We start from the raw sequence: 12,588 nt of genomic DNA, 5'->3' as shown, positions 1-12,588 counted from the left end.
CAATTACTTTTCGTCAAAAATGTCAGGGAAACATAAAACCTCTGATTCAGTACAGATTGGCCCTAATGCAATATATTCACTTTAAACAATTACTCAAAACAGGAAACTCACCCCAAAGGATTCACCAATTGAAACCAATATTCTGCAGAAACAAGGTAGAAAAAAAGCACTCAATCTTTTTTCTATGAAATGAATTTTGAGGCCACATGCAAAACATAGCACATAAAAGCTACCATATTAATATAAAGCAATTTATACAGTATTCTCTAGTTATATTACTATATAGATACTATTCATATCTATCTTACTAATTCCCAATCCAATCACAGGACCCACTTTTTGAATAGAGAAAAGGCAAGAAGGAAATATTCTAGAAATGAGTCACACTTTTTAAGCATTCGTCATGCCAAAGTCAAAAGCATCTAGAAATTATTCAAACATGCAGCCTTGATGTGATACTTTGCCTTGACAAATTAAGCTGGCTTCGATGTTTGCCACCCTTTTTGGAGATTCATAAAGCTTGTTAAAAACAAAAAAAGCTTGTTAATAACACAATTAAAATAAGGAAGAGCCTTATTTGATCCAACAGATTTTAGATGTCACAGAGCGAATCACGATGAACATACTGAACACACCCCAGCCTGAGGTGGAACAGCAAATGCACCCCTCTCCCCAATTCAAAGCACATTCTAACTATATTATTTTCGTTCCTGAAAAACACAGTCTCACAAATGCCTTCTCTGATAATAAATCTAAAACAATAATTCTGAATACCCAAAATCAGGTGCCTGAGGCACATCCTTAGAAATGACTATCTGAAAGGTTTTTTCTTCCAAATAATCATTAGAAAAATACATGGAAGTTCTGTGAAACATAGATTTCTCATTCATGTTTCACCATACATGTTCATACTACATAGCTACATGCATAGGTCCAATTAATTATGCTGCCTTGGTTTTCTGAAAGCATGTAAGGAAGTATGGTGGAGCTTCACCCATGCACTAATATATAAAGTGCACAAATGGCATGATTACAAATGGCTTCCTGACATTCACTTGCAGAAGCAGAAGTTCCTTGCAGTATTTAAGAAGTCTCCCTTCTTGCCTCTATGGACATAATTTAGTGGACAAACTGGGGCTAAGCTCACAGGGCCAGAACCGATGGCCAACTGAAAGTATGCAGCTTCTAGAAAGAGGCTCAGACCTCCACCAAGCTTTACTAGAAGGAGACTCTGGGCATGTACAGGCCCATAAATTTAAGGGTCCCTTAAAATAAGCTTTCCTGGCCAGTTGGTGATCTTATCTGCTAGAATGCCCTGAAACCTGTCCAGAAGCAGCCAGCTTCAGTTGGGTGGGAAGTGCCTGCTCATTTACACCGTGACTTGTGCTTCTGTGTGGGTCTGGAGAGGGAGGGCAGATTCACTGTTAAACAACAGCCATCTCCTTTGCTCCATTGCCCCATCTGATGCCGTAAGGTTTCTGTAGCCCTTGTGTCAAGTTCTGTCATATTAGCATTAGGACAGCGCAGCTCTCTTTTTAGTTTCTTCAGAGCAGGCTGCCTATCAACAGATTGCTAATGTGTTTCTGTGAGCACTATTTTTCACTGCTGCCAGGTTTTGATTTTTTTTAGCACCTTTCCAGAAAATCTGTATTTTACAATAAAATAATATGGGTATGAAACAGCAGCAAAACAAGAGACTGTGAGTCAATGGAAGCTGGTCCCAACCTGACCAAGAAAAGGGCACTGCTGCTCATATCAGTGAGGCCAGCTAAGTGGATGTCTGAGAGGCAAAAGGGAATTACCAGAAGCTATGCACTTCAGTCCAAAACAAATGAATAGAGCAAGCAAGCAGCAGGGATGGCAGTAAGCAGGCCAAGGGGAGAACAGAGAGAAGGGGGGAATAGAACTGACCACTCCTCCCAATTAGCTATTTGAATCTATGGTTCTCTTGGCTTCATCAGAGGTCCCGCATACACAGCTGAAGATGAAAGTCCAGGTGAGGTTCCATTAGCTCACTTTAACAAATGTGTTAAAGTCTAGGAAATTTTGAATGCTTTTTGACATTAGGCTGTACAATTCACATTATGTCCAGAATGTCTATAGAAAAGTCAGATTATACATGGAATCTGTGAGAAAAATTTGGGGGGGGGGTGTTATACAAAATAACTTTTTATACGTAGTCAAATAAGAATTTCCTATAATGAAAGAATGGCAGATGATCATTTCTATTAAAACTGAAAAATATCCATCTAGCATAGGTTGGTGTTTAATTTAGTTGCTTAAAGCAATAGTTTACTAACCTTGTTCTGGGTGTCATTTTTGTGGGTGACATAAGCCCTTCAGAAAATTTGCTGGGATTCTTCAAAGGTGAGATATAGATGTTATTTCCAGCAGAAACACGTAAAGGAGAATTAGAAAACTTATAAGGGCTCTGTAGAATCTGAGGAATGGGTGATAATGTTGGAGGCTGGAAGATGAAATTTTAAATTAGTGCTATGGAGATTTGTCAGTTTTTATTAAGAAATATTCATTAGGGGATAGATGCATAATTACTTACCCTATTGGAAGCATATTGTAAAATATTTGTTTTCAGTCTTTGCATAAATACCAAGTTGTAGAAGACTATAATGGAATCGTATTGTCCTTCCCTGATCAAAACACACTTGAAAGTCTAGATGGGATTGATGAGAAAGTTAGGCATAAGCCATCTATAATAACATTTCCCAGTGGCCATATCAGTCTGTGATGTCTCTCTTGCATTTAATTTGTCCAGGAATTTCCTTCTTTTGAAAATTCTTATGCTCTCCTCCCTCTCCCACCTTCTAAACAATGTTAGCTTCCTTAATTTAAGAATGATCTATTCAGAAAATGTTTGTTCCTGGATGAATTAAAAATATAATGAATAACTAATGTTCAGTGGATTTTGCCCTTTCCTGAATAATCATTTTCAAATGCTTTAGACAAGTGGTACACTGAAGAAAATGTGAGGGAATTATTTTTAATGGGCATCTCATGCTAGGATATGATGACATGCCAGTTAATGTTGGCATTATGCACAGAGTATAAACAATATTTTTGACTATGTGAGCATTTGGAATGTTGAGGACATGTCGTGGGCACTCTTGCAAAATGGCTATTCTGACAGGCATTGCTGATTGGCAATTTGATGACGCTGTTTCCTGCTACAACCTCTAGAGGGTGCCAAGGGTAATGTTCATAAATACAGTGATACCTCGGGATACGAACGCCTCTGCTTGCGAATTTTTCGGGTTATGACCAGCTCTGGCCCCAAAATTTTACCTCGGTTTGCGAACTCCGCCTCGGGGTACGAGCCATTTTCCGCCCGTGCCACGTGGTCCGCAGCCATTTTCTGCCCGTGCCACGTGGTCCGCGGCCGTTTTTCCGCCCATGCCACGTGGTCCGCGGCTGTTTTTCCGGCCCTGCCACGTGGTCCGCGGCCGTTTTCGCGCCGCGCCGCGCCGTTTTCGCGCCGCGCCGCGCCAGGCCGTTTTCGCGCCGCGCCGGGCCGTTTTCACGCCGCGCCGTGCTGCACCCGGCCATTTTCGCGCCGCACCACGCCGCGCCCGGCTGCTTTCCGTGTGGTCCGTGGACGCCAGAACGGATTAACGGTAATTACATTGAACCTTATGGGAAATTGCCTCGGGTTGCGACCAAATTCGGGCGGAGGGCGGAACGGATTAACCGGATTTACATTGAACCCTATGGGGAAATTTGCCTCGGGGTGCGACCAAATTCAGAGGGCGGAACGGATTAACCGGATTTACATTGAACCCTATGGGGAAATTTCCTTCGGGTTACGACCAACTCGGGATACGCCCAGAGTCACGGAACGGATTAAGTTCGTATCCCGAGGTACCACTGTACAGTGATGTCCGGAAGCTCCTGGTTACCTAACATTGTTGCAAAGATACTCAAGATAAAATGAGAGGTTTAACACAAATAATGCTAAAAAGTTTCCCATACCTCTTGATTTGTATTGTTGAGTTCCTTATATGCTGTCACGATAGTTTTAAACCTGAGATCAATGTTCTTCACCTTACATATGCCATACATGGAACACATCATAATCTGTTTAAAAGCAGAAAGGAGCCATCACAACTGGTAATTAAAGAAAGCTCATCCAGGCTTTTCAAGAACTGAAAAAGGTTTAGGACCTTAGCTATTGGACCACTGATATAATTTTAAAAAATATGTAATTTTTATTAAAACAATCAAAACAACTTAAACATTTCAGGATAATGAAGTGTAAGAAACAACAATAAAACTATGTAATATTAAATAACATTACATTTTAACAAAAAACAAAATCTTTTAAACATTGTACTCCAAAATAATTGGGGCACCAGCCTGAGAAAGTATCATGTAGATGTTTAACAGCATGAGAAATAGATATGGAGCACCAATCATATGCCAACCCTGGAAATGAAAATGAATCCTTTACTAACATCTTCCTGAAATATCTTCCTGAAACTCTAAAATAGGGATATCGGCTTTCAGTGATAAGTATTCCAGAAGGAATATAATGGAATCATACTCTCTCTATCCCTCTTTGTTGTTGTCACTCTACTAGAACACATCAAGACAGTTTTGGTAGAAAACCTGGGACTGAGAATATATTTAAATAATCAATTCCCTCCAATAGTGTTTGGTTCGAATTACCTTATCTAGAAAAGAAATCCTTTAAATAAGCCTTATTATGGCCTATGGGCCAGAAAGCACAACAATAAAACACACAATCTATAATTATTAATAGAATGTAAATCTTTTTAAAAATTGCAATAAAATTACACAAAATGCATTATTATAATAACTGTAGTACAAATTGCAGTGCCAATGACCAAAATTTGTGCTAAACTTCAACCGTAGGTAGGACAGATACAACAAATGACAGCATAAAATTGGGCAACCTGGAAAGATATGTCAGGGTCCTGGTCAGATAAAACCAGTGACAGATAGACATTGTGCGTGGACACAGGGTGATTTGATTTGATAAGCTTATAATTATAATTATTAGAATGATCTGGGCCCAAAGAGGAGTTACAAAGGAGAACAATTAAGTGGACAGTAGACACTTAGGACACGGGCAATGCCCATACTCATGGACGTAAGAATATTCATCCAAACGTGGCCAGATGGACTATTTGTACAGTAGCATCCAGGTTGGACAGTATGCAAGCAATTTTATCAACAAAATTATTAATTGTATAGCCACAACCAATTGCTGAGGGTTCTCTTTGACCTTCCTAGAAGCTGTGTTGATCCAAAGGTGGTTGGAAGGTAATGTTTTCTTTGCCAGCATCACCACTCCAGAGAAGGCTCTAAAAAGCTCTAACCTGTGTGCTTATTCTACTGTGCATCTGTTACTGTTTGAATCTGCTTACCTATCACCAAGCTTCTCATATACTCTGTGTGTGTGTGTGTGTGCGCGCGCGCATGTGCGCGCACACCACCGCCCTGCTTTAACTGTTAACAGACCTTGAAAACATTGAATGGCGCTATGTAAAATTTCCATGGAAATCTAAACAAAAAGGGTAAAATAGAAAATAAGCCCATCCGGTCAGATACATTACCTGGTCTAAGTGTCTGTCTTTCATCAGTTCATATTCATTTCGCAGCGTGTGATGAAAAAGGGTCCATATCAAATGTTCAAGTTCAGGATGATCAGACAGAAGACGCAAACATAAGTTATTTAGTCGTCTATAAGCCAAGCAGTACACTGGAGGAGAGATTTGTTTATAGATTAAAAATAAGACCAAACCATTATTTATATGTATATTGATACTCATACACACACAGAGTGATAATGTTGCAGTTGACTAATTTGCCCCTTCACCTGTTGCCTTCATGATTTACTCTGGTTTCTAAAACAGGGCTCATGTTTGGAAAATAGCTTTTAAAATCTACCTACCTTTTTTATAGAAATATGACAAAGAAATAGATTTGTATGGTTTTTGAGGCTGATTTAACCCTGCAGCCTGTGACTCTGGAGAAGAATACACAAAAGCAGAAGAAACTTTTTTCTTCGGAGACTTTGTGGGAGAGAGATACCTAAAAAAAAACATACAGACACACAAAATAAAAAAGAGTAACTAGGATAGTGATTTTCTGGACCACAAGCGTAATTTTCAAACGACTGACTACAAGATGGGCTGGGTCCTTCTCCATTGACTGCATTCCAACTCAGCCAGTAAGACACAGCTCACGTATCTAGAAAAAATGGGCAGAGTGGGAGACGAAGCATCATACTTAAACCTGGACCTATTTTTTACTTCTGCACCTTTCCTGTTTGCTGTTTTAACATACTTACGTTTTAATTCAAGTATTTTAAACATGCATTCACTATAAACTTCCTTGGGATGCCATTATGTCTCAAAGGCAGTAGAATATAGAATAAAATAGCAGAAAGTAGCACTGTTCAAACACATGCAAGAGTGGTCAAGACTGTTCCAATGTGCAAGATATGGAATCATGGATTTAAATTACAGGCGATCTGCATCTATAGGAGGGGGCCAGAGGGGGGCAGATGACAAAAGCAGCACTGCATTGTCACAAAGCACGCTCCCCCCTTTTCTAGGTGCACTACGACATTGCCGCCTGCTTCCAAAAAGCAAAGCTTGCAACTCCACAGCAGAATGCTGCTTTCATGATTTGGACAAAGGCAGGAAGCGTCTTCTGAAGCTCATGATTACAGGAAAGCAAATTCTGAGTGAATGTTAGGGAAGTTCCTGAGAGAAAGTACCATTTGACAATGGAAACTGTTACCCAGAGAAGTGGTAGGCTTCCCTTCCCTGCTGCATAGGTTCAAGCAGATGCTACGCAACCAGCTATCAGAGATGTTTTAATCTGGATTCCCACACACAAGAGGGTGGCTTGATGGCCTAAATGGCAACTCATGATTCTATGGGTTGGAAAGAGGAAAATATCTCTCACTTATCAAGAGACTTAGCGCATGAATGTGCTTATCTCTTTCACTGACCTGCACTTGATTTGCTACCAGTTTCTATTCTTTAAGCATTCAGCAAGCTCTTCTTCATTCACAGGCCTTCCAATTTTTTTATTATTATTATTATTATTATTATTTACATTTCTCCCCGCCCATCTCCCCCCAATGGGGGACTCTGGGCGGCTCACACAAAACATTAAAACCATAAATACATAAAACATACAAATTTAAACAAAACATTACTAAAAAAGGAGAAAGTCCAAGATGATGATGGATCTGGGGCTGAAGTCAGCAGGCCTCTATGGGGCTAGCCATCCCCCACGCTTGATGTATTCCCTCCCCACCCCAGAACGTGGCAGAACCAGGTCTTCAAAGCCCTCCGGAAGGCCAGGAGTGAGGGGGCCAATCTCACCTCCAGGGGCAGAATATTCCAGAGAGCGGGGGCTACCGCAGAGAAGGCCCGCCTTCTGGACCCTGCTAATCGAAGTTCTTTTACTGAGGGGGTCTGGAGCGTGCCCTCTCTGTGTAATCGGGTGGGATGGGTTGAAGTCATGGGGGAGAGGCGGTCCCTTAGGTAACCTGGTCCCATGCCATGTAGGTCTTTAAAAGTGATAATCAACACCTTGAATTGGACCCGGAAGCAAACTGGTACCCAATGGAGCTTGCGGAGCAACAGTGTTACATGGGCCCCTCTTGGGGCTCCCAAAATAGCCTGCGCAGCAGCATTCTGGACCAGCTATAGCTTCCAGATACTCTTCAAGAGTAGCCCCATGTAGAGTGCATTGCAGTAGTCTATCTGGGAGATAACAAGGGCATGAGTGACTGAAGGGCATCCTGATCCAGGAAAGGGCGTAACTGATGCACAACCCAAAGTTGTGCAAAGGCCCTCCTGGCCACGACTGCCACCTGCTCTTTGAGCAGGAGCCGTGAGTCTGGGAGGACCCCCAGATTACGCACTGAGTCTGTCTGAGGCAGTGGGGCAGTGCTACCCCATCCAGCACCAAAGATGACAAAGTCCCAGATACAGAGGAGCCATTAACCCACAGCCACTCTGTCTTACCAGGGTTCAGCTGAAGCCTGTTGTTCTCCATCCAGACCCTTAGAGCCTCCAGGCACCACAAAAGGGTGGTCACGGCATCACTTACCTCACCTGGGATGGAGCTGTATAATTGTGTATCATCAGCATATTGATGATACCTCATTCCATGATGACGGATGATCTCGCCCAGTGGTTTCATGTAGATGTTAAAAAGGAGTGGAGAGAGAACCGAACCATGTGGCACCCCACAAAAGAGGGGCTGGGGGTGGGACCTTTTGCCCCCTATCACCACCAATTGGGATCAGCTCTGGAGAAAGGAGGTGAGCTAGCACAAAACTGCCGCTCACCCCCAATTCCCTGAGCTGTCCCAACAGAATACCGAAAGCCGCTGAGATCAAGGAGAGCAAGGATGGTCCCACTTCCACCATCCCGCTCCCACCAGAGATCATCCATAAGTGCAACCAATGCCATTTCTGTACCATAACCTGGCCTGAAACCTGACTGAAAAGGGTCCAGATAATCCGTTTCCTCCAGAACTCTTTGGAGCTGTGAGGCCACCACTTTCTCAACCACCTTCCCCAAAAAGGGAAGGTGGAAGACTGGACAAAAATTGTCCAGTACAGTAGGATCCAGGGAGGGTTTCTTGAGGAACGGGTGCACCAATGTCTCCTTAAAGGTAACTGGAAACACTTCCTCCTGCAAGGATGTATTAATCATTGTCTGGATCCAACCACATGTCACCTCCTGAGCTGCTTTCACCAGTCAGGAGGGGCATGGGTCAAGATGGCAAGTGGTGGCCTTCACCGTCCCCAGGATCCTGTCCACTTCCTCAGGATCAACAGGATCAAACTGTTCCCAGATAACTGGGTAAGAACGGTGCCCCGGTACCTCCCCAGACCCTGCCCCACGCTCAGAGTCCAACTTGGAACGAATCCAAGTGACTTTATCCTGAAGATGCTCTGAAAGTTCCTTCGTGCAGCCCTGCAAATGAACCCCCACATCCCCCTTACCAAGGAGGGACCTAGTGATCCTGAACAGGGCTGCTGGGCGGCATTCTGCGGATGCAATAAGAGTGGAGAAGTAGTGACGCTTCGCCGTCCTTATCACCACAATGTAGGCCTTGATAGTGGCTCTAACTTGTGTTCGGTCAGATTCAGTCTTTGTCCTCCTCCAGCGGTGCTCTAGACATCTCTTAACCCTCTTCCTCCATAAACCATGGGGAGTATTGGGGCCGATGTGGCAAGAAGGCTGCATAGGCACGATCCTGTCCAAGGCCCCGGCTGCCTCTATTCCAGGCAGCAGCCAAGGCCTCCAGTGGACTGTGCAGCAAATCCTTGGGAATACCCCCCAGCTCCCTCTGAAACCCCAACGGGTCCATCAGGCGCCAGGGGGCGGACCAATCTCCTGGGTCTTGCCTCCCTGTGGAGGGGGCTGGCATAGGAGAATCCCAGGGTCACCAGGACATGATCTGAACATGACAAGGGGGAAAGCTGTAAATCTCCCCTCAGATCACATTGCCATTGCTCTGACAAGAAGACCAAATCCAGCATGTGGCCACTGTCTCGGGTCGGGTGTCGCACAACCTAAGACAGGCCCATGGCTGCCAGGAACTCCCAAGCCACCTCTGAGGTCCATCCCAGGGACAGCACGTTGGTCCCCCAGAACCATAAGTCTGGGGAACTCTACCGCCAGCCCCAAGATGGCATCCAGCAGCTCAGGCAGGGAGGTTGCCACGCAGCAGGGAGGCTGGTACAGTAGCAGAACTCCCAACTGTTCGCGGAAACCCAATCTAAAGAACAGTGTCCCACAGCCAGAAATGTGTGGAGCAATGCCCCTAAAGGCCACCAGAGATTCCCGGATGACAACAGCCACCCTTTCTCTCCTGCCCTGGCATCTTGGCTGGTGCCACACCATGAACCCAGCTGGGCACATTTCCGTGAGGGGCACCCCCCCCTCGGGTCCCAGCCAGGTCTCAGTAATGCATGCCAGGTCTGCCCCCTCCTCAGTGATCAAGTCACATATGAGGGGGGCCTTGTTGTTAACCGACCTGGCATTAAGCAGCAGCAGCCGAAGGCCAGAGCCCCTATGAATCTGCTGACCAGGGCCTGGGAATGAGCAAGGAGGGCCAGAACACACCACCAGTAACACTGGTAAATTTAGTTTCTAGATGTGATTTATATGCTTTAAATTATAGTCTTAACCTACATTATATAACTTGTGCTATACAATCTAAATTATCTATTTTGACAAACACTTGTATACTGCCCTGCTATCAAGAATCTTGACAGTTTACAAAACAAATAAAAAATCTCAACCCCCAGAGCAGAGCCCAACCAAAAAAACTGATCATCTCAGGAAGGCAGCATGTTATCACCATTAGTGCCAAAAACCTAACTCAATTTGCAAATTTGCCAAGACACTTAAGGACCTAAGGACCTAAGACTTTTTTTTAAAGCCAGAAATTTCAGGAAATATACTGTATTTTCACATCAAGACAATATTCATGGGTTGTGATTGCTGAAGTGAGGCTCTTCTTAAGAGCAACTGACAGGCTGATCAGGACCAGACAGTCTTAGATTAATGTTATGGATCCTTTTCAGTAAGAGCTGAGACAATGATTCTGGCACTGAAATCACACTGGTCACCCTTTGGAAGAGAGGCTCTAGCAGTTTGACCCTCTTGATCCTTCTTCATTTCCTGACTTTCTGATACCACTTGCAATATTACCCTTTTAGATCATGGCTGTGTGAGTTAGGTGTGGATGATACTGTAATGAAGAGTCATACTAAATGCTAGTTTCCAGAAGCTGATGCTAAGAGATTTCTTCATAAACTGTAGGGATTGGGTTTGAGATCCCACAAGGTTTCATCTTTTTACACTACGCTATTTAATATTTATATGAAATAGTTCAATGAAGTTATCCAGGGATTTGGAATGCCTTATCATCAATATACTTTGTTTCTCTTTTTCGTCTGATTAGGCAATGAGTTCATTTCTTCCTCTGCCCACCTGAGTGGTATCCAGTCTGCTGTGGAGGGAAGTACTTGTCCTAAAGGAGGCATTTTTGGTTTCCGTATTACCATTTGAGACTTCATGACTTGAGTGCCCTTTAGCTTAGGAGAGTATCCTTTTGTAACTCTCTATGGATAACTTTGCAACAGTAACCCCCCCCCCGCCCCCGCATAGTATTATTGAAAACAATATGGCAACTGCAGCTGATGCAGAATTGGCATATTAAGATGCCAGGAACACATGATGCCAGTCCTTTCTTACCTCTGTTGGCTACTCATTAATTTCCAGGCACAATTAAAATGGCTAGTTGTTACTTATAATGTCCTCATAACCTGCAAATTCAGTAGCTAAAGGAAACTCTCTTACTCAGTCTCCCCAGTCCTAAATTTACAAGTATTCATGGAAGAAAAGTATTTTTTTAAGCAACAGACTCGCTCCCCAATGTGCTAAATGTTTCTTGGAAAAGGTTTGACAGAAGCCCATCTTAATATATTTTTGGTGCCAAGTTAAGATACTCCTTTTTACCCTGGCCTTTGGAACATCATGTTTACATTCTTTTATTAACAATATAATCAGTTGTGTTATTTTATTTACTTACATTATTTCTTTATTAGAGTTACAGTCCACCTTTCCTCTAAGAGCTCCAGGCAGCCCACATAGCTGCCTTCTCCAATTTTTAGATCGATTGAGTTTTGCTGTTTAAACTTAGCTATTATTTTTGCAGATGGCACCTATTTTATCCTGTTATACAAAAATGGGTATGGGTATGGGTAATTTTTTGTATTTTAAATTTATACTCTCCCTAGGAATACTGCTGGTAGCAAAGAGGAAGTCCTATTTCAGCTGTGGTGTCCTTCCTCTGGAACCTTAGAAGAAGGGAGGGAGACAGGATTTCACTGTTGTAGTACGTAAAAGAGTACCCAGAGAAGATGGTCACAAACTATTTTCTGCTGCCACAGAAACTAGGACCAGAAATAATAGTTACAAGTTGCAGCTATCTAGATTTCATTTAAACATAAAGAAAAAGTTCTGACATCTGCATGCCAGTGGGACAGCCTATCTATGGAAGTTGTAGGGTCTCCATCTCTGGAGGTTTTTTTAAAAAAGGCTAGACAGAATGGTTTAATTGGTTTTCCTGTACATTGCTGAGGGTGGACTAGATTATCTTAGTGGTCCCTCCTGAGCCTCCCATTCTACAATTTTATGAATGGAGATCAAGGGGCCAACACCCGGTGGTATAATACGCAGTGGCATTTCTACCTAAATCAAAGTTGGGTAACACGAGTGGGAAATAACATCTAAAATCCTGAGGAATTATTTCAAGTCAAAGTAATAGCTCTGATACAGATCAGTCAGTAATGGGATTTTGCATCCTAACACGTTCCTGTGAATTTGAGTACAGCCCTACTTACAAATCTGCAGCACTGTGATTATGCTGAAGAGGCTGAGTGAAATAGTTGGCAGGTTCGGGCTCATCAGCCTGCCCCTCTCGCTCTTTTGACTGCTTTACAAGTTCAAATAAAGGTGAATTCTAAAAGACACAAAACAGTAATTACAGTTCTTATGTAAATTA

The 12,588-nt window shown here is 43.1% G+C and overlaps 2 protein-coding genes across 3 annotated transcripts in view; one reads left to right on the top strand and one right to left on the bottom strand.

The window, feature by feature from the left end:
- RB1 (RB transcriptional corepressor 1) overlaps positions 1 to 12,588 on the bottom strand; it is a 72,102-nt gene that overhangs the window by 9,264 nt on the left and 50,250 nt on the right. The window contains exons 18-24 of the mRNA XM_007430762.3: positions 12,428 to 12,546; positions 5,930 to 6,069; positions 5,592 to 5,737; positions 3,985 to 4,089; positions 2,558 to 2,671; positions 2,301 to 2,467; positions 112 to 142 (exon numbers count right to left, since the gene is read on the bottom strand). Of these exons, the coding sequence (XP_007430824.3) occupies positions 112 to 142; positions 2,301 to 2,467; positions 2,558 to 2,671; positions 3,985 to 4,089; positions 5,592 to 5,737; positions 5,930 to 6,069; positions 12,428 to 12,546 (822 nt within the window). The remainder of the gene's footprint in view (positions 1 to 111; positions 143 to 2,300; positions 2,468 to 2,557; positions 2,672 to 3,984; positions 4,090 to 5,591; positions 5,738 to 5,929; positions 6,070 to 12,427; positions 12,547 to 12,588) is intronic.
- Positions 1 to 12,588, top strand: part of LOC103062705 (RCC1 and BTB domain-containing protein 2) — a 63,778-nt gene that overhangs the window by 46,608 nt on the left and 4,582 nt on the right. The window contains exon 14 of one of the 2 annotated variants that reach the window (XM_088133278.1): positions 10,984 to 11,105. The exons of the other annotated variant lie outside the window; for it this stretch is intronic. The gene's annotated coding sequence lies outside the window, so the exon portion shown is untranslated. Of the gene's footprint in view, positions 1 to 10,983; positions 11,106 to 12,588 lie in introns of those variants that run through there. 2 annotated transcript variants of the gene reach the window in all.

The sequence above is a fragment of the Python bivittatus genome, unplaced genomic scaffold, assembly GCF_059951505.1.
Source record: "Python bivittatus isolate LINGU-HERP-01145 unplaced genomic scaffold, Pbiv_v1 ctg000020_np1212, whole genome shotgun sequence".
Taxonomy (NCBI): Eukaryota; Metazoa; Chordata; class Lepidosauria; order Squamata; family Pythonidae; genus Python; species Python bivittatus.
Note: the sequence above shows the minus strand (reverse complement) of the source record. Positions and strands in the feature narration are given on the sequence as shown.